The sequence below is a fragment of the Schistocerca serialis genome, unplaced genomic scaffold (genome assembly GCF_023864345.2).
Source record: "Schistocerca serialis cubense isolate TAMUIC-IGC-003099 unplaced genomic scaffold, iqSchSeri2.2 HiC_scaffold_1420, whole genome shotgun sequence".
Classification (NCBI taxonomy): domain Eukaryota; kingdom Metazoa; phylum Arthropoda; class Insecta; order Orthoptera; family Acrididae; genus Schistocerca; species Schistocerca serialis.
The window spans coordinates 5,567,999-5,588,492 of NW_026047648.1; the positions used below are offsets into that span (position 1 = coordinate 5,567,999).

At 46.4% G+C, this 20,494-nt stretch overlaps 1 protein-coding gene across 1 annotated transcript in view; it reads left to right on the forward strand.

Moving 5' to 3' along the window:
- Positions 1 to 833: 833 nt before the first annotated feature.
- Positions 834 to 20,494, forward strand: part of LOC126443038 (uncharacterized) — a 78,794-nt gene continuing 59,133 nt past the window's right edge. The window contains exons 1-2 of the mRNA XM_050090883.1: positions 834 to 1,002; positions 7,904 to 8,246. Of these exons, the coding sequence (XP_049946840.1) occupies positions 834 to 1,002; positions 7,904 to 8,246 (512 nt within the window). The remainder of the gene's footprint in view (positions 1,003 to 7,903; positions 8,247 to 20,494) is intronic.

Genomic DNA, 20,494 nt, shown 5'->3' on the forward strand with positions numbered 1-20,494 from the left:
TGTTGCATCTTCTAGGTGTCCTGCAAACAAAATACAGACTTTGGCTCGTCTTCCACTCAAGATTTTCTGCTTGATCGTTCCTATTTAAGTTGGCCCTAATTCTAATCCCTTGGCATTAGCTGAAATGGCTCCCTTTGAATTTGTGTGACTCATCGAGCAAAAGAAATATAACGGAGTCCTTCTAGTTCGTATGTGGGTGACACAAGACTTTTCATTGTTTAGAATCAGCTGCCACAGCCGCGCGGGGTTGCTGCACGGTCTGTGGCATCTTGTCACTGTTCGCGCGGCTCCCCCTGTCGGAGGTTCGAGTCCTCCCTCGGGCATTGGTGTGTGTGTTGTCCTTATCATAAGTTAGTTTAAGTTGGGTTAAGTAGTTTGTAAACTTAGGGACCGATGACATCAGCAGTTTGATCGCACAAGTTCTTACCACAAATTTAATTAAAAAAAATTAATGTTCAACTGCCTCTTTGCGTACCTCACCGATAAATTCTCTAAATCATTTTGCTGTTGCTTTGATCTTCTGATGACTTTAGTAGATGGTAAAAGACAGCATCATCTGCAAACAATGGCTGCTCAGATTGCCTCCTAAATCGTTTTTATAGATTAGGAACAGCACAATGACTACAACACTTCCTTGTTTTACTCGACGACTTTCGCGAACTCTCACCAGGCAAACAGGAATACGGCGGTCATCCGGATGAGAGGCGTCACGCCACGCTTCCCGTGGTTTGGCCGTCCTGCGGCAGACTTCCGCTGCGCCCGCCGTCATATTGAGCGCGCGCTCCCTGCGGCGCGCACTGCTTCTGTTTGCTCCCCAGCGTCGACAGCGGACAATGCAGCCGGCGGGCGTAGTTGCCACAGTGGCAGCTCTGCTTGCAGCAAACGGGACGTCGGTGCTGGAGTGCGTCTGCCGGCACCTCATCAATGTTACTGACTCTGGCAGAATCTATCAATTGAGCCCCGCTGAAGGTTTGGTGCGATGGAACTACTGTGCTGATATATGTAAGTGCTTTTTCGTGCAGTACAGACTGACAAGACGTTATGCACAGGGCAGTTTTCACTCACGCACAGGCGCCTGGGATTTGATATGCTCTTATCAAAGGTTATACGTTTTCTCCCTGACAGTGAAGGACCCCCTTGGGGACAAATTGCACTTCATTTTCACCCTTTTCGGTCAATGTACTTTGTAATAACCTTTTGCATGTGAAAAATATCATAAAGTACGATTTGGAAAGACGGTAAATTAAGCATCTACATTTGCGAATTGAGCCCAAAACGTTTTTCATATGTGTGAGAATAGATAGAAGTAAGATGTTGTGAAATACAACGAGTAGATTCTTTAAAACCAAAGCACCTTCTTGCATAATTTCTGCTGTACCTCGTCATAATAGCACCATTTACGTATTTTCCATAGTTCTGTATTCTACATAATCGTGGACATTGATATTACAATAAAAAAACAATTCACAATGAATATAGTGATGTCAAACGGATCTTAACTACTTAACGTACAGCGATACATCGATAAGAAAGAAAATGAAATACAAACTAAGAACAAAATTTCGATCGTTGCTAAGCACAATGAGGAGTGGAAAGTTCCGAGTGATAAGAGAAAACGGTGGGCTGCATTCTGCGCTTCAGGAACTAACATTCGCCGTTGTGTCATCGCGGTGCAGATGACGTATCCTTAGCGGTACAGCACAGACATCGGTGGCTGACGCCTGACGTGGCTGGGACGGAGTTCACTTCCTTCACTGCACTGTTTAATTTCCTAAATTAAGTAAAATATTTTTGTAGTTGTAAAATTACCTTACAATGAGCCTGACAACGTTCGTAGGGTTGAATCGCCTGTAGACGTATAGAAAAAGACCATCCTCCTTTCCTTTTTCGTGATGGATCTATGACTCTGTCGTTGAAATTTCGAAACCTGTGAATCGTTTTCTTTCCAATAGATAGGATGGCAAGATGAGACAGCCTATCTTCATCTCTGGTACTTCTAAGAAACTGTTTGATCCGCGACAACGTGCGGAAACACGTCTCTGCTTCACAGCTTCTCATGGGACAGCAGCCGCTAATTTCAGCAGATTCCTGACGCCGCCAAAAGGTTCAATGACAAACTTTATAAGGGCTCCTCGAGAATAAATGGTCTGTAGCTCTGTTTTTAACTCAGCTTTACTTAAAAAATTGATAGGACTGCGTAACAGCAGATAGCACATTTTCAGGACACTAATTTTTCAATGAAAGAAAGAAGCGGTGTTTGAGTAAATTAGAGGGCAACAAGTGGCTGTTTCTTCTGTGATATCATTAACATTGTCTCTAATTTTAAAAATTTCGTTTCGGAATGAGACGCGACCAGTGGTATATTTTTGGAATTGGCTGTACTAGATGTTCACGTAGGGCATACATACATATTATAAAAATGGATGTGTGTGTGTGTGTGTGTGTGTGTGTGTGTGTGTGTGTGTGTGTGTGGTTTGCAGATGTACCACATCTCCTCCTGAACCGATTTCAACCAAACTTCCTACACACATCTCTTACCGCCAAAAATGAATTGCTGTGGGCATAATAACTACTCATCTATATATTGCATCTGGGAAGGCTTCAAGGCCACCATAATCACAATGATTGCCCCACACAACTGCAAGTGTGAGCCACGTACTCCCTCCAAACACGGCTTGTACATCACATGTGAAGTTCAATTTCAGTCCTCGAAACACATTTGGACCACCAATCAGTTGTTGTTTATTGAATTGCCCAGCAAGATCAATGTCTATCGCCTTCAGAGGACGATAAACAGGAACGCTGCGCCGCCAGCGACGACGGTAACCACGTCGCAGAGGCATTGCTGTGCGAGAGAGAGCAACACGGCCTCTGTTTGACTCAATGCGAAGACGTATCGAGGCCGTTATTACGGCCAGAGGTGGTTTTTCTGGGTACTGATTTCTCAGGATCTATGCACAGAGATTCCGTGAAAATGTAATCACTGTCAGTTCTAGTATAATCTACACTCCTGGAAATTGAAATAAGAACACCGTGAATTCATTGTCCCAGGAAGGGGAAACTTTATTGACACGTTCCTGCGGTCAGATACATCACATGACCACACTGACAGAACCACAGGCACATAGACACAGGCAACAGAGCATGCACAATGTCGGCACTAGTACAGTGTATATCCACCTTTCGCAGCAATGCAGGCTGCTATTCTCCCATGGAGACGATCGTAGAGATGCTGGATGTAGTCCTGTGGAACGGCTTGCCATGCCATTTCCACCTGGCGCCTCAGTTGGACCAGCGTTCGTGCTGGACGTGCAGACCGCGTGAGACGACGCTTCATCCAGTCCCAAACATGCTCAATGGGGGACAGATCCGGAGATCTTGCTGGCCAGGGTAGTTGACTTACACCTTCTAGAGCACGTTGGGTGGCACGGGATACATGCGGACGTGCATTGTCCTGTTGGAACAGCAAGTTCCCTTGCCGGTCTAGGAATGGTAGAACGATGGGTTCGATGACGGTTTGGATGTACCGTGCACTATTCAGTGTCCCCTCGACGATCACCAGTGGTGTACGGCCAGTGTAGGAGATCGCTCCCCACACCATGATGCCGGGTGTTGGCCCTGTGTGCCTCGGTCGTATGCAGTCCTGATTGTGGCGCTCACCTGCACGGCGCCAAACACGCATACGACCATCATTGGCACCAAGGCAGAAGCGACTCTCATCGCTGAAGACGACACGTCTCCATTCGTCCCTCCATTCACGCCTGTCGCGACACCACTGGAGGCGGGCTGCACGATGTTGGGGCGTGAGCGGAAGACGGCCTAACGGTGTGCGGGACCGTAGCCCAGCTTCATGGAGACGGTTGCGAATGGTCCTCGCCGATACCCCAGGAGCAACAGTGTCCCTAATTTCCTGGGAAGTGGCGGTGCGGTCCCCTACGGCACTGCGTAGGATCCTACGGTCTTGGCGCGCATCCGTGCGTCGCTGCGGTCCGGTCCCAGGTCGACGGGCACGTGCACCTTCCGCCGACCACTGGCGACAACATCGATGTACTGTGGAGACCTCACGCCCCACGTGTTGAGCAATTCGGCGGTACGTCCACCCGGCCTCCCGCATGCCCACTATACGCCCTCGCTCAAAGTCCGTCAACTGCACATACGGTTCACGTCCACGCTGTCGCGGCATGCTACCAGTGTTAAAGACTGCGATGGAGCTCCGTATGCCACGGCAAACTGGCTGACACTGACGGCGGCGGTGCACAAATGCTGCGCAGCTAGCGCCATTCGACGGCCAACACCGCGGTTCCTGGTGTGTCCGCTGTGCCGTGCGTGTGATCATTGCTTGTACAGCCCTCTCGCAGTGTCCGGAGCAAGTGTGGTGGGTCTGACACACCGGTGTCAATGTGTTTTTTTTTCTATTTCCAGGAGTGTATTTGTCCAGTGAATACCCGTTTATCATCTGCATTTCTTCTTGGTGTAGCAATTTTAATGGCCAGTAGTGTATATTCGTGATTGTTGTTTTCGTATGCCACGGATGATTTTCCAAATACAAAATTACGTTTAGTACCAACTCCTAGGACAGCGACTGTCCTTTAGTACGTTTCACTGGAAACGGCAACTGGGGCTCCCTGTCCGACAGCGTCGATGAAGTGCGCCACACCTGTTTCAGTAACACTTTCTTTCTATTGCCGTGCACGTATCATCAACACTATATGCCTTTTGTACATTGTTCGCACGACACCACCCATTCCACTGACTCATTTCCAGAAAGGCAAATCCCTCATCCGGCACCTCTTTCTCACTCAGCGAAATTTCTTGGGTTTCTTTCTGACGGAATCTCAACTTGGGCTACTGTTACTGGAGATATAACGCAATGTTTGCTTTGTTTATCGTTGCCATTGCTCTGCTTTGTATCAACACCATTAGCACTGTAGCACTACCGTGAGTTACTCGTCGACTAAGCAGTTCAGCTACGCTCCGTAGCCTCGTGCTGTCGACAGCATTTGATAGCTCCAGTCCCTCCCTCTGTTGGCATCTGCAGCCAGTGTTGTGTTAGCACGGGAGGCAAAATGTGGGGCGTCGAATGGCGTTAGATCTGACATGCCAACGCATGTACAGCTCGTGCCTTTACCCTTAGCTAACAGCAAACACGGAAAACAAAATGGGCTATTGGTAGGAGTGAAGCAGGCAATGCAAATGTTGCTTTTACGTCCATTTACGTACATTAACACGCCTGGAGGATGCCTTACCTCGGCTTGTTTACGGTTGCCTTAACTCGAGCTGAGGCGGCGGCCTCTGAATTTCATAATTCCCTTCGAAGCTTTAAGGTGTTTCATCTAGAGATGTGTACTCCCGCAATTTCATTACTTCACACTAATTATATTTTTTGCGCTGCTATTTTTTTCCGCCAGTATATTACTGGCGATCTTTCCCATCACTCCTGCCTGCTGTAGGAATGCCCACACACTTCCTCGCGGAGGTTGAGAAGACAAAGTGAACCTTAACAGTCCCCGCGTAATGGTTTCAGTCATACACTTGCTATTTGAACAAGATAAAATATCACACGATAAAAACTAAAGATGAAGAAAAAATGATCACGTACGAGGCAGAATCGAAGTACGATTGTTTCATTACATATATTTATAATCTGCACAACCAGCGCTTTTCTGGGGCATGTAGAGTTTCCAGACTTCAGAGGTTCCTGGCTGTGGCTGGAGTGTGTTCCCACGGCCGGAGAACGCGAGTCGCCCAGCGCGGGGGTGGGGGCCGTGGCCCGCTGCGTGGGAGGCCGGCCTGCCTGCAGCCAGACACGCAGGTCGGGGAGTACGTGGAGGAGGCGCGCCAGTCGGCCGTAAACACACTTAATGGTAACAGGGGTAGTTCCCTTTGGTTACAGTGATTGTCGGGGAAAGTCCCTGAGGCATTGGCCGTAACTGAGGCATTATTCCAGTACGGGAAGCTTCAGGTATCGCTACACAGTTGGCGGGGACAGGCTCTCGCGAGAATATACGAGAAACACCGAGTCATACAATTGTACGTCGCAGGTTACGGAGACCGCCAAGTGAGTCAGTCGGCCCTCAGACACGACGAGGCGGAGGTCTCCGTGTTGTGCCAGGAGCGTGGACTTCCCTCTGTACGAGTCAATTACGTTCATTGATATCAGGTATGCATTACTCGAACATTCGCAGTGGTTAATTACAAGTGGCATACAGCAATGGCATCCCGATTTTTCGGTTAACAGTAGCAGCTGCCCGCAGTCCCATCAGAAGCGACTGTTTGTATGTTTACAGCCCGGTAGCCACACCGACGGCGAGAGACGTCATCAGAATTAGCAGTCTCACTGGGCGGGTACGGAACTTTCAGAATGTTTACCGGCGAGGTCAGCTCACCGCCGAGGTAGCCTCGGCTGGACTGCCTAAGCGAAGCGGATCTGACGAGTGTAGCTGCGCGGCCTGACCGTCTGTTCCTCCACAGAGACATTACGCTTTCTTCTTTCCTTTTGCTTCATTTTGCAGTGTAACTCACTGCGGGTTTTATCACGCATTTGCTGAAAAAGACGTGAGTCCCTCGTGAGGGAATGAGCAGGCAGAATATCTTTTGTGTGTCCAGAGATTCTGCCGTAACCTTTCTGGCAGGTGAGAACAGATCAGCGCTTTTTAGTGCAAAGCCGCTCTCTGCCACTCAGTGCCTTCATTGCTGCTTTATTTGCGGCGAGGAACCGTATGTCAACCGCACTTGCATATCCGTCGACAATTTAAGTTCGATTATTTCTAAAATGATCTCAACATTTGATGAGTACTTAGCTATAACATTTGTTTTCTCCCTGCTCCGTAAGCGCTGAACGTTCCCACACAAGTACAAAGAGACAGAAGTGCAACTACGGCCTCGGAAGTGTTCAGAACAACGAATGGCAGCGCCTCTGCTGCTTACCTAACGAGATACCCTGGGTAAACACGGCTACAGCTAAGAGGAAAATACAGCTCAGAGGCGGATCCCAGAGATTAAAGCGAGAGGAGAGTGGTGTGCCGATTACATCATTGGGAATTCCAGCTTTTCAGGTTGCAGTTACTTGACTGTGACGCAGTACTTGGCGGGTAGTCTGTGATGAGACAGGCCAAGTGTGCGGCGCTCCAGGAGATGAGAGTACAGAATGCCCGGGGTCGTCATTCACGGCCCAGCCTGGACTGGAGATCTGAAGTCACCAGGAAAGGCTCCCACCGGCTGCCGCTCCAGTCTGGAGCACCCTGCCGCCTGCAGCCCAGCTGCCTCTCGGCCAGCCTGGAGTCTCCTCTCCAGCCCCGCACTGCCAGCTCTGACACCAACGTGAGACCATATGTCTTATTCCCAATCTCGCCAATCAAACCAGTTAACGCTAAGTGTGATTTCGACTTAAATATTACTGTCTGCGCCTAGCCAGGTACATCACACGTTCCTGTGCTAGCGATGCTAACTCTGTCAAGCTGGGGCAGAACAGCATGGCTGACATGCGACATTAAATTATTTTGTTGAAAGGATGTCGAAAGTATCGCAAGCGAGCTGCCTCAAGGACTCAGAAATGCAACAGCTGCGACCAGTGTAACCAATCACGTATTGTATACCGAGTGGCTCCCCGTGAGATGGGCGAGAGTGCAACGTGGCATTCTCCGCTCTGCTCAGGGCTTCGATGCACGGACCGCCCACACCGCTGCTGCAGTCAGAACTTGGGCTCATACGGAATGACGGCACGGTGTCCAGTGTTGTACTGTCGGCGCAGCTCTGCCCGCTCCTTCGCCAAGGGGAGCCGCAGCAATGGCCGCCGTGCCGACACTCAGCTGACTTGTTGACCTTTTGCTTGTAGAAGTGTGCAGCACACCTCTCGCCGTGTCCATTATCGTTGGCTGCAGTTCTCTTAGTGTTTCACTTTCAGTAGCTGCTAGTAGTGATGAGCATATGAGTAGCCCGTGGAAGCTCGTGAGTCAGAGTGCAGACCTCGAGGTGACTGAAGAGCGTTTTGCAGATTCGCCACCGCGGTTCTCAACGTGCGACAGCTGGGAGCCGTCCGCCGCGGTCTCAGCTGCGCAGCGCCTGGCAGACCGCCTCTGGGACTCCGCACTGCCGCCGCCGCCGGCAGCTGGAGCGGCGGAGGGAGGGGGGTGCGCCGGCGCCCTGGCGCAGCTCCGCCGCCTCACGCGGCGCCAATACTTGCAACTCCTCGAGGAGCTCGACTGCTGCATGGCTGACGACTGTCTCGACTCCCGCTCTGTACCGAGGTATGTAGACCACTCGACGCCATTACTACTAACCGTACAACTACTTCTTTCCATAAATTTATTCTCAATGCTGTCACCTACTTTTCCTATTTTGCGATACTAACTATCTGTCAATAAGGGCACATTTGTGAGACCAAAAGAGGAAGCGCGCTAATACCTTCTGCCGCCGCCTCTTCTGTTGACACTTTCCACCGAGCAGTCAATGGAATGTGCCTCGTGGCAGACGTCTCTCTCCGCTCGCTGTCTCCGCATGTCGCTACAGCAGACAGTAAATCATCTGATGATGACAGTCACAGACTGAAAGCGGTAACGAACAAAAAAAGCTTTTCATCGAGACTGCTTGCCTTACTAAAATTGAATTTATATTCCTATTTCCCAACCGTATTATCAAAAAATCAATAAAAGTACAGCGTCGTTTGAGATGACAACAGCTGTAGCTCGATATCGTTGTTAGTTGTAAATTAGTTCAAAAGTGAACAATAAAGACTGCAAGTGGCTAAATTAATTACTTTTCGAAAGAAGCAATTATAGAGTCAACACCCTGCACCACCAGATTACAGTAATACTCCACAACATTTGCTGTATATACGTAATTAAAATCTCTAACATGGCAGCAGTCAGCAACAGTAAAATTATGGAAGCCATAGGAGTCGAACAGCCAACCAGTGGCACGTCAGATGTTTATTCACACTTTTACCTGGCTTCACTGTTCATTGAGCCACGTGGCTATACCTTAGCATTTATATGGGTCATCTTAGTGTTGACTGAGCTTTATGACCTGTTTTCTCTTTTCGCACAATAAGTTTACACACGTTACTACTTCTTCCAAGGAAGAAAGGCTTATATCCGTTTAAACCTAGGTAAGGATTCGAATAAACTTGTCAAGTACAACTAGCTGGTGCATGATTCCCATTCTTTCCATACATCATTAACTTATAGTAAGACAGTCACATTCAGGCCAACTTTTGCTTCAAGGATCATGAAATGGCATCACGGTATTACCGCCTCTAGCCTCGAAGACTTCGTCAACTCGGCGGGGAAGAGAGTTCCGGAAGTTTCTTCAGATACGCAGCACCTGCCCGAGGCCCCCCACTGACGCATCAGATCCCGCAGAGCTACCAGTGTGTGGGGATGTCGGCTGCCACGTCTCAGCCGCTGTTCCAGACAGTACCGTACAACGTCTGCGGCTCTGAGACCGGGATGTCTAGAGGTCGCCTCGAGGTGCTGTAGCGCGCCTGAGTGTTCGTGAAACCGGGAGTGTATGCACGCAGCCCTGGGAACACGACTGTGTGTGTCATCTTCTACAACGCAAGTGTCCAGAGAATGGGGCAACACTTCGTCACCGACAATGTTGAAATAAACGTGCTGCTTCAGGTTCACATTAACCTTGGTGACTGAATCCAAGTCACGGCGACAGAAACACCCCTATGACACCATGCAACCACCAGTGGCTTGAACTGCATCCCCTATAGGCCGTCAGTCCAATCGCCATAATTTCAGAAGAGGCGAAATCGCGCGACTCGTGTGACGCACCTCCACCCGGCCACTGTCCGTCTCTGTGTGGTTTGGCCCACTCAAGACGCGCAGCTGTGTGTGTCTGTGTGAACGACGGCCGCCGACTCCAAATGTCGAGTCTGTGCAGCCGCCTTCCGAACGATTGCTAGGCGGCTGGTTCAGATGGAGCTGCTTTGCCAGGCATCGGTAATTTGCGTCTGGTTTGAAAGCGATCGCCAGTCACTTGGAGTGACACTCGTCAACAGCCCTGTCGGCTAGGATCTTTTTACGCCACTGCCTCACATCACTACGAGTGGTTCACCATTCGTTGCAGATACTTGGACAGTCCACATTGGTAGACCAACAGATCGTGTAAGCCAGCAGTCTGGCTTTAGCTGTCGCCGCGGTCGCACGCTCCTCGAGTTTGCTCCGTGAACGTTCAGTGTTTACGCCAGTGTTTTCGTGTTTCGTGACTGTTTATTGGCTATTGGTCTTCGTTCATGTTGTCTTTCTACGTAGTGCTGTTGGGATTTCGGCGTTGTCCGAAATTTCTTCGCTGCAGAACACCGTGGCAAACTCCGTGAGAAAAAACACCGTGATTTTCACCTTCGACAAGTACACCCGTCGAGTACAGCCCTCTGCACTGGAAATACACGACTAGATTACCGAGGTATTTGGGCTTCATCCTGAATCTGCTCATACCATGCAGCTAGACTATGATGAATACTGCATGTTTGTAAAGTTTAACGATTCCGTGAGTGTAGACCGCATTCTGGAAAAATTTGGTTATGAAACGGAATTTATACACCGTGATGGTACTACAAGTACTGTAAAACTCAGGAATTCCGAGTTTGTAATTAGAAATGTTAGGGTTTTGAATATTCCGATAGAAGTAGACAACTCGAAAATTAAAGATGTCCTTTCAAAGTGTGGGGTTGTCAGGCAAATAGTCAACGAAAGGTGGGCTTCGCATTTCAAGCTGCAGTGCTTTAACGGCATTCGCTCCGTGGAGATGGAAGTGAAGGCAAACATTCCCTCCCACATCTTTTTTGACGGGCACAAGGCGCATGTTATTTACTCAGGGCAAACCCCTACATGTCATGTATGTAACGAGTCTGGTCACCTCCGTCAGGACTGCCCTCGCCGTGTTTTTGTGCTAACAAATAACCTTACGCAACGCCGGAAATTAACACTCAACGATTTGTTGCCAGCCAGTAATGCAACAGAGGCGGCGGCTGTCGTGGATCCTGTTACTACCTCTGAAAATGTTGCACTTAATGTTAATGACTTTCCGCCTTCAAAACCTGCATTAACTGCTGAAATTCCGTCCCGTGACAGCGAGACTCCCACTAAAAAGCGTCCTCTAGAGGACACTGAAAAAAATGTTGATGAGGACTCTTCCTGTGAATCACCCGTTGCCAGGAAGCCGAAGCCAAGTCCTGTTGGAAGTGGTAAAAGGAGATGAAATGCAGTTCGATGTGGCTCCCACTCCCGCACAAGGACTTACACCGCCACGAGCAGGTAGTGACGCAGCTGGTAGTGGCCTTTCACGGAAATGTGACCCTGAGCCTGAGGTCACAGCTGCAATAACCGCATCGAGTGCACAGCCCATACAGTGCGAACAGTACGAGGAAGTACCAAGTAGACAACCTGCTGGCTCCGAAGCGCAACGCCGCGCCGAAGGAGGAAATAAACAAACATCACCGCCTCGCCAGCAAGACAGCGCAACTGACAACACCCCGGAGCCAAATATTGACGACTCGCAAGCCACAGCCGTTGCGCAAGACGGCCACCGTCGGAGGCTGCGACCGAAACAAGGTCTTGCTGTCACGCGTCATCGAGCGAAAACCACACCACAGAAGAAAGACGTCAAGAAAAAGAATATTAAATATGAAGTCATCAGGGCCAACACTGACGAGGAGAAAGAGAAAGACCACAGTGACTTATAGCAATGCACTGTCAGGATTTCAGGATAATTTTCTTTTCAAGCAAGCACTTTGTTTAAAAGCAGTAAAATTTTTTCTATGAAGTTAGTGCATGTAATGGGCACACAGCTTGTAAGGATCGTGACTTGGAGAGAAGGTCGTTGCTGCTATAATCATACCGATCCTCATCCCAAATACCTTCTTCTGGTATGTCTGTGATGCAAGTTTATAGCACTACTACTATTAACATTAATAAAATACAGTCACCCTTCAAATTGGCAGGATCAGAAGAATTCTTGTACTAGTCTGGGACAGATATCGCGTTGCTACAAGAAGTTGCGATGACGGCATTTCGGATCCCAGGCTTTTTTGGAATTGTTAGTATTTCTACGGAAGCCATATCGGTACAGCCGTTCTTATAAGGGAAGGCATTCCGGTGACTGAAATCGAACGACTAGAATCAGGAAGAGCCGTAGGCATAAAAATTTTCGATATGACCGTGCTTAACCTTTACGCCCCATCAGGAAATTCCCATAAATTGGATGGTGCGATATTTTTTCAAGATGAACTAATTTATTTATTGAGGAAAAATCCGTGTTCTCTTATATTAGGTGGACATATTAACTGTGTTTTAAACCAGAAAGATCAACAACCCAATTTCAACTACTCGCCAAAGTTAAAAAAGTTAGTAAGTGATCTACAACTCAAAGATGTATAGGAACTTCAGCACCCGACATCAGTCGCCTTCACGTATATAACCAGCCACTCCCGCAGCAGACTAGATAGAATTTACGTGCCACCAAATTTGCAAAATTTTTTATTAAACGTTGAAACTGTTCCCGTGTATTTTAGCGATCACAGTACACTTTTAACTTGCTTTAATTTAAGTGTACAGCCAACCCGTCGATTCAGAGGGCAATGGAATTTGAATATCTCTGTTTTAACTGACGAAGAACTGGAACAGGAAATAAGAGTAGCGTGGACTATGTGCCTCCGCACAGCAGACAAGCACCCAACAGTCACTGACTAGGAGGGCTGAACCAAGGTTGCTGAAAGTTGTCGTGCAGTATAGTGTAGCGAGGCGCAGGGAGTTGAGGAATACAATGGAGTTTTATTATAAAGTTTTAAGAGACTTTTATCAAGAGGCATATGATGACGTAATTCGTCTGAATGATATCAAAAAATTAAAGCCAAGTTATATAGCACTAAACAGCAACAGATGGAGGGACTGAAAATTAAATAGAAAGCCACATCAGTAGCAGCTGGTGAAACTGCTTCTCTGTATCACTTGGTGCGGCATGCTAAAAACAGACGTCAAGCTTTTATTGATGAAGTCCAGACGCATACTGGTACAAGGCTCACATGCCAGCAAGAAATACTGGACCAAGTCCACAGGTACTATGACAACTTATATGCCCCTACCACAGTGGACGATGCAGCTCTCGAGGACTTTCTCACTATTTTAGGTCCACAGTTGTCGGGAACAGAAAACGCTGACATCCTGTCACCTATTACTAAGGATGAAGTGCATGAGGCAGTGCGTAACTCACCTCTCAAAAAATCTCCGGGACTTGGTGGCCTCCCTGTGGATTTTTATGCCCGCTACTGGTCTGTAATTGGGGACAAGATCACTCCCATGGCGAACGAGGTCCTGACCGGAAAAGCGGTCCCTGCAGAGTTTAAGGAAAGTAAAATAGTACTGATTCCTACGAGTAAAGGTAAAACCAACTTAAACAATTTTCGGCCTCTTTCGCTACTAAATTCTGATTACAAAATAATTTCGCGTATTATCAACAAAAGACTCCGTGCCTTTTCCAACAAAATATTGAGTCATCATTAATCTTGTTCTCCAACCAGAACGATGTTCGAAAGTCTATCTGCATACAGAGACGTCATTGCAATTACGTCAGTGGCAAGTATAAAATGTGCTTTAATCTTTATAGATTACAACAAAGCTCTTGACCGCGTTAGTCATAGATACCTCTTTGCGACGCTGTCAAGAATGGCTCTCCACCCTCAGATTGTCAGCACGCTAAGAAATATTGCAACAGGTATAAATGCGAAACTAGCAATCAATGGCCAAACATCTAAGCCTATACAGATAAGGCGAGGGGTTCCACAGGGCAGTCCCTTATCTATGTTTTTATTTTCCGTATCTTTAGAGCCCTTTCTCCGCACTGTCCACGCAAGACTAACAGGCATAACATTGAGTGGTGAGAAAACCGTCATACGAGCTTATGCTGATGACGTGGGTGTTGTAATAAGGAATAAGGAGGAGATAGTTACACTGGAAAGAGAAATCCAAAAGTATTGTCTAGCGTCGGGAGCGACAACCAATGAAAACAAAAGTAAAATATTGAATCTGCGGGGCCTAGATCACCTCCGACTGTCATGGGCAAAACAAGACAACAAACACAAAACTTTGGGAATAACCTTAATGGCATGTCCGATGAGGGTGGCTGCTTTTAACTGTACGGAAGCTAGGAGGAAAGTTCATGGTGCTGTAATGGAGAACATCCATCGAACTGTGGACCAGGTGCGAAAAGTCAGATTCATGAACTCCTGCATTTTGTCTAAAGCGTATTTCACTGCACAGGTATTTCCAATCCCCAAACTAGTAGCGAATAGGATCATGTCCACTGCTACCAATTATCTATGGCGAGGAGACATACTCAGGGTTGGTGCGACTACCGTTAAACTGGATGTCAGAAACGGGGGCCTCGGTTTGGTGGGCATTCGAAATAAAGCGTCTGCTCTGTTCCTCAAACGGGCTTTCCATATACTCAGAGAACTTCCACAATGTATAACCGCAAAGCTCTTTCAGGCTGTGACACCCCATAGCCTGCAAGCACCGATTGATGTGCGAATGATCAATGCCCGTCTGCAGTATGTGAGGAACTTTTTCCTCGAAGCAAGTTACCTTAGTGACGAAATCAGAAGCAACACACGTACCACAGCGCGCGACATCATACTTGAAAGGAAGTTAAATGAGGGCAGAAACAAAACTGAAAAGAAATTCCCTAATTGTGACTGGAAAGCTGTATGGCGGAACATCAACTATGCCGGGCTATCTGCAGACGCTATTTCCGCATGGTACAAAACAGTTAACAATGTCATCGGCACCAACGAGAGACTGTTTGGGATCGGTTTAAACCAGACACACCTTTGTGGAAAACGCAATCTGGTGGATACACTCATCCACAGATTCACCTGTGGCGGCAGTGTGAATAACTGGAATCGGATCAGGCAACAAAGCGCCTTTCTCACCGATCCTCGACCGAATATATAACGCCATCGCTCCTCCTGAGACCAGACATGACATACATTCCGAAATTAAAAACCAACGCCATTAGCTGGTTACCGGGAAAATGTGTTAGTTATGTCATCAACAAACTTGGGTCGGACAACGAGATAGAATTCCGCGTTTACATGGAGTGTGAATACGCAAAAATCAGCACGTATCGCAACCACAAGAAGCACTACGGCAACATGCTGGAGATCATTTTTGAAAGAATGGGTGTCGGTTAAATATGTGGAACCACTACAACACCTTGGACGAGAACGAACAGAAGAAAATTAAAAGTGACTTGTGTTCTTATTGTTATTTATTTCTATTTTACACGAAGAGATTTTTCAAAATTTTCAGAATTACTCGTGTTCGATTTCCAAAGTATTTGTGTGATTCAAGAAGAATTGTTAAGTTTTTGTCAGTGATCAGTTTCTACTCAGAGAAGAGGTTTCTTTGTCTTTCTTACATCGGAGAATGGGAATTTTGTGTTAAGATTTCTGCACACTTAGTGCTATGACCCTACTGGGGACATGAAAAAAGGGGTGGGAGGGTTTTGGGCCTCGACGCACCGGCATTGCCGTGAAGAGACCCCACTGCTAGTGCGGAGTGTACCACGCCCTGTGACCTTCCTAAAAGAAATAAAAAAAAGTAGTTAGCGCGCGGGAATAGAATACGGAAGGTCATGGGTTCGCGCGTGGGTGGATGCGAAAAATTTTCTTTTCCTCTTCATAAAAAAAAAAGAAAAAAAGTTGATAGAGCACTTGCCCGCGAAAGGCAAGTCCCGAGTTCGAGTCTCGGTCCGGCACACAGTTTTACTCCGCCAGGAAGTTTCATATCAGCGCACACTCGGCTGTAGAGTGAAAATTTCATTCTAGAAACATCCCCCAGGCTGTGGGTAAGCCATGTCTCAGCAATATTCTTTCTTCCAGGAGTGCTAGTTCTGCAATGTTCGCAGGAGAGCTTCTGTGAAGTTCGGAAGGTAGGAGACGAGGTACTGGCGGAATTAAAGCTGTGAGGACGGGGCGCGGGTCGTCCTTTGGTAGCTCAGTTGGTAGAGCACTTGCCTGCAAAAGGCAAATGTCGCGAGTTCTAGTTTTAATGTGCCAGGAAGTTTCATATCAGCGCACACTCCGCTGTAGAGAGAAAATTTGAGTCTAGAAAGAATATATTGTTACACGGGGAAACGTATAATTTTAGAATTGTACATTTGCATTGGAAACGTATTAGAAGTATGTATGCGTTAATGGCACATGCTGTTGCTGATGTCCGTGTCTGCTATTTCCAGTTTGGCTGGTATCTCGATATTGCAGATGACGTGCAGCGACATTAACAACTGCATGTGCTACTATGGTTTACATGTCTGTTATAACGTTCTGAGCAAAAATAACACATTCCCAAAAATATGCCTATCCCAATGCGATATTTTACTCTTTACTCTGCAGAAGAATAAAGGAAACCCGCTGGTGATAATGAAATATGGCTTAAATACGTATCGGTAAAAAGAGAAGAAACCGTGTTTTTTCAAGGTTGAATCTTTTCAAATTTTTGTTCTTAAATCAATGACGAGATTTAAAAAAATGAGATTTCATGTAGAGAAATCACCTCAAGATGAATACCTACTCACAACATTCCAAGAAGCTGTATGAAGCGAAGAACCTGAGGATACAAGACGGACGCCTGGCTGTCGCTCTCGTAGGGCTGGCAAAGACGAGGTCACACTAATTACAGGGCGCACAGGAGCGAAGTGGCCAGGGAGACGGTCCAGTATGTGCTACTGCAGGAAAAACCCTCTACCTCGCACTTCGCAGGGGTTTGTGGAGTATGGAAGTGGAAGTTGATTAGGATATTCCCAACATGTTATGTTTACAGCCTTATGACTGAATATTTACTTTCGCACACGAAAAAATAAATTTCACGAGCTAGGTGACTGACGCAAAAGCGGTAGTGCATGATATAGAAAAGTATATTGTCCCAAATAATATATGATCTCAAGCAGATGCACCCTTATTTATTGTATAATTATTGCTTCCATTTCCTTACAGTTTGCATCCTTCAGCTTTACCTTTAGTTGCCCACATTAAAAATGGAGTAACAAGCAATTTGAGTGAGTGAGGCGCAGGAGTTTGAACATTCTTCGACGTACAAGACTTTATTATTTCAACGTTTGCAAATCCCGTTAACGTTAGTAACGTCTTCACACTACGACATTCAGTAAACAGATAACCGAGGATTTCCGTTGCTCGCCTGCCGTTGTCCTCGTTATATACCAGCTGGCCGGCCGAAGTGGCCGTGCGGTTCTAGGCGCTGCAGTCTGGAACCGCGAGACCGCTACGGTCGCAGGTTCGAATCCTGCCTCGGACATGGATGTGTGTGATGTCCTTAGGTTAGTTAGGTTTAACTAGTTCTAAGTTCTAGGGGACTAATGACCTCAGCAGTTGAGTCCCATAGTGCTCAGAGCCATTTGAACCACATATACCAGCTTATTTTGATGTTATTCTCAGATATGTACTCACACAGCTGATACAATCAGCTGGTCTAATGACATTTCTCAATATATTGCAGTGTTCTCTCTGATTATCTCTAGTTGATGGCTCTTGATACTGCTGTATTCCTTGGTAATATTATGCTTTTAATATGTGTTATTCTGATGCATTGTGTTTTACACGCTTGCTGTTTGTCACTTGTAAAAATGGACATCTTTTTCCTGGAATATATGAAACGAACATATATCCGGCCTTCTAGTTAACAGTCAAGGCCAGGACCTTCAGGAGGAGTTAGGTGCAGCGTACCGGCTCACAAGTTTTGTGAAAACAAATGCTAGGGAGATGAGGTAATTACAGTTGGGGCAGCAGGAAACAGCCTGCGGTATGAATCCAAGCTGTACTATTGCGAGAGACTTGGATGAAATAGGAGCATGAACTGGCCACACAAATGTGGTGTCTGTGGAGGTCTTTCAGCGCCGTGTTCGGTCCTGCGTGAACACTGCTGTAAGGCGTGTTAACACTCTGGCTTGCTATCTGAAGTAGTGGAGGAACGGGATGTTCCAGATACCCCCAAAACCTCACACACGCGATGTTCCTGTTGACACTACTGGTAGGTGAGGATACACTACGCATGGCCTGCACCTAAATAGGAAGGGGGAAGATAAGTCAGCTGACACTGTAAGGGGGAACCTCAGTCACACGAGGGTGACCCCTGTGGTTAATGGCACCAGGCAGACAGGTTTTGTATGTCAAGGTCAAAGTCCAAACAGGCAACACTCAAGAAAAACAGATTAACAGAAGCTTCATGTACAGTAAATAGGGATGAAGCTAAGGGTAGTATCAACTTACCTCATCAGAATATCAGGGGAATAAAAAATAAAGTAGATGATCTGTTAGCATATGTAGATGACCTATTACGCTGTCTGTCAGACAATAACAGGAAGTTGTTAATCAGTGATGATTTCTATGTAAACTTTCTAACCAGTTCACATGGGAAAAGTGTAAGTGTTATTAATTGCATATAACATAGAATCAGCTATCAATTTCCCTACACATGTAGCTCAAGGCAGTAGCGCTCTAATAGATAATGTATTTGTACAGCAAGAGGGTGTAAAACTAACACATGCTTTTCCATTGATAAATGGATTATCAGCCCATGATGTACAATTGATTAAATTAGAAAACACAGCAAAGTGTACAGTTCAGAAACCATGAAATAAAACTGTAAGGTTGCTCAACCCAGTGTTTATTGAGCACTTCAGAGAAAATTTAAGAAATGTTAATTGGGGAGATGTAAATAATGGGCCAAATGCACTTGTGCCTGGGCATGGCCCGTGAGCCGATGTCTTGGCCTCCCCATTTCCACACTCCCCGTTTCTTTTGTGATTCCTACAAACACTAACACCCGTACTCGTACTGATAACTAATTTAAATACAACCTACTGGTGAATTTTGCTTAATGGGTATTAGGCCACTGTCCATGGCTTATTTGTGTGCCTAAGTCTTCGTCTCCTAAATGTGGAGGCACCACCAGAGACACCACCAGAGGCAATAAAGAATGACACAACACTAACTTGTGGAAAGACACCTATCCGAGATTTCAATTTTGATGTATTCTAGAGCTTCCAGCAGATAAGGGCAACGCTACAATGCTCATGAAATAATGAACCTACTGCAGAAAAACTTGTGTTGTATTGCAACCAAGAAGGTACAGTGAGATTAAAAGCAATCTCCCAAGATCAGTACTTAGGGTAACGGATCAGCTAGTAAAAGCCTCTTTGATTTTTCTCACCAACTAGAAGTGTCTTACTAAATCAGAACTGGTCCCATCAAGATTGTGTGGTATACCAAAAATTCACAAACCCGTCATTCCATTAAGACCAGTTGTTAGCGCTATGGACTGTTCGACAAGCGTGACTGCCAAATACCTGGACAGTCTTCTACAGACCTCTGTAGCAAAAAAAGACGTATAAAAGGTTCAGTTCATTATAAAAAAATAGAATCCCTCATGTCCATCAGATATTAGCCCATTTAGACATTCTATTACTGCTTACTATAGTTACTCTTAATAAAACGATGTCACATATGGAAATTACACTCTTAGACAAAAAAAGGAACACTCCGTGAAGGAAATATTCGAAAGATACAGAAAGTAGTAGTTGTGCTGTACATGAGCAGACAAACGAGTGGATGACTTATTCAAGAGGGAAGCTTAACAAGTTAAGTGAGTCAATCATGCGTCCTTATGTAAGCAATTTTTCATCTTGACATTGATTGACAGAGTTGTTGGATGCCTCCCTGAGGAACATCATGCCATATTATGTCCAAATGCTGCGGTAGATCGTCAAAATCCCGACCTGGTAGGACGTCCCTGCCTATAACGCTCCAATTATTCTCAATTGCGAAGAAGTCTGGCAACCTACATCTACATCTACATCTATACTCCGCGAGCCACCTTACGGTGTGTGGCGGAGGGTACTTATTGTACCACTATCTGATCCCCCCTTCCCTGTTCCATTCACGAATTGTGCGTGGAAAGAACGACTGCTTGTAAGTCTCCGTATTTGCTCTAATTTCTCGGATCTTTTCGTTGTGATCATTACGCGAGATATATGTGGGCGGTAGTAATATGTTGCCCATCTCTTCCCGGAATGTGCTCTCTCGTAATTTCGATAATAAACCTCTCCGTATTGCGTAACGCCTTTCTTGAAGTGTCCGCCACTGGAGCTTGTTCAGCATCTCCGTAACGCTCTCGCGCTGACTAAATGTCCCCATGACGAATCGCGCTGCTTTTCGCTGGATCATGTCTATCTCTTCTATTAATCCAACCTGGTAAGGGTCCCATACTGATGAGCAATACTCAAGAATCGGACGAACAAGCGTTTTGTAAGCTACTTCTTTCGTCGATGAGTCACATTTTCTTAGAATTCTTCCTATGAATCTCAACCTGGCGCCTGCTTTTCCCACTATTTGTTTTATGTGATCATTCCACTTCAGATCGCTCCGGATAGTAACTCCTAAGTATTTTACGGTCGTTACCGCTTCCAATGATTTACC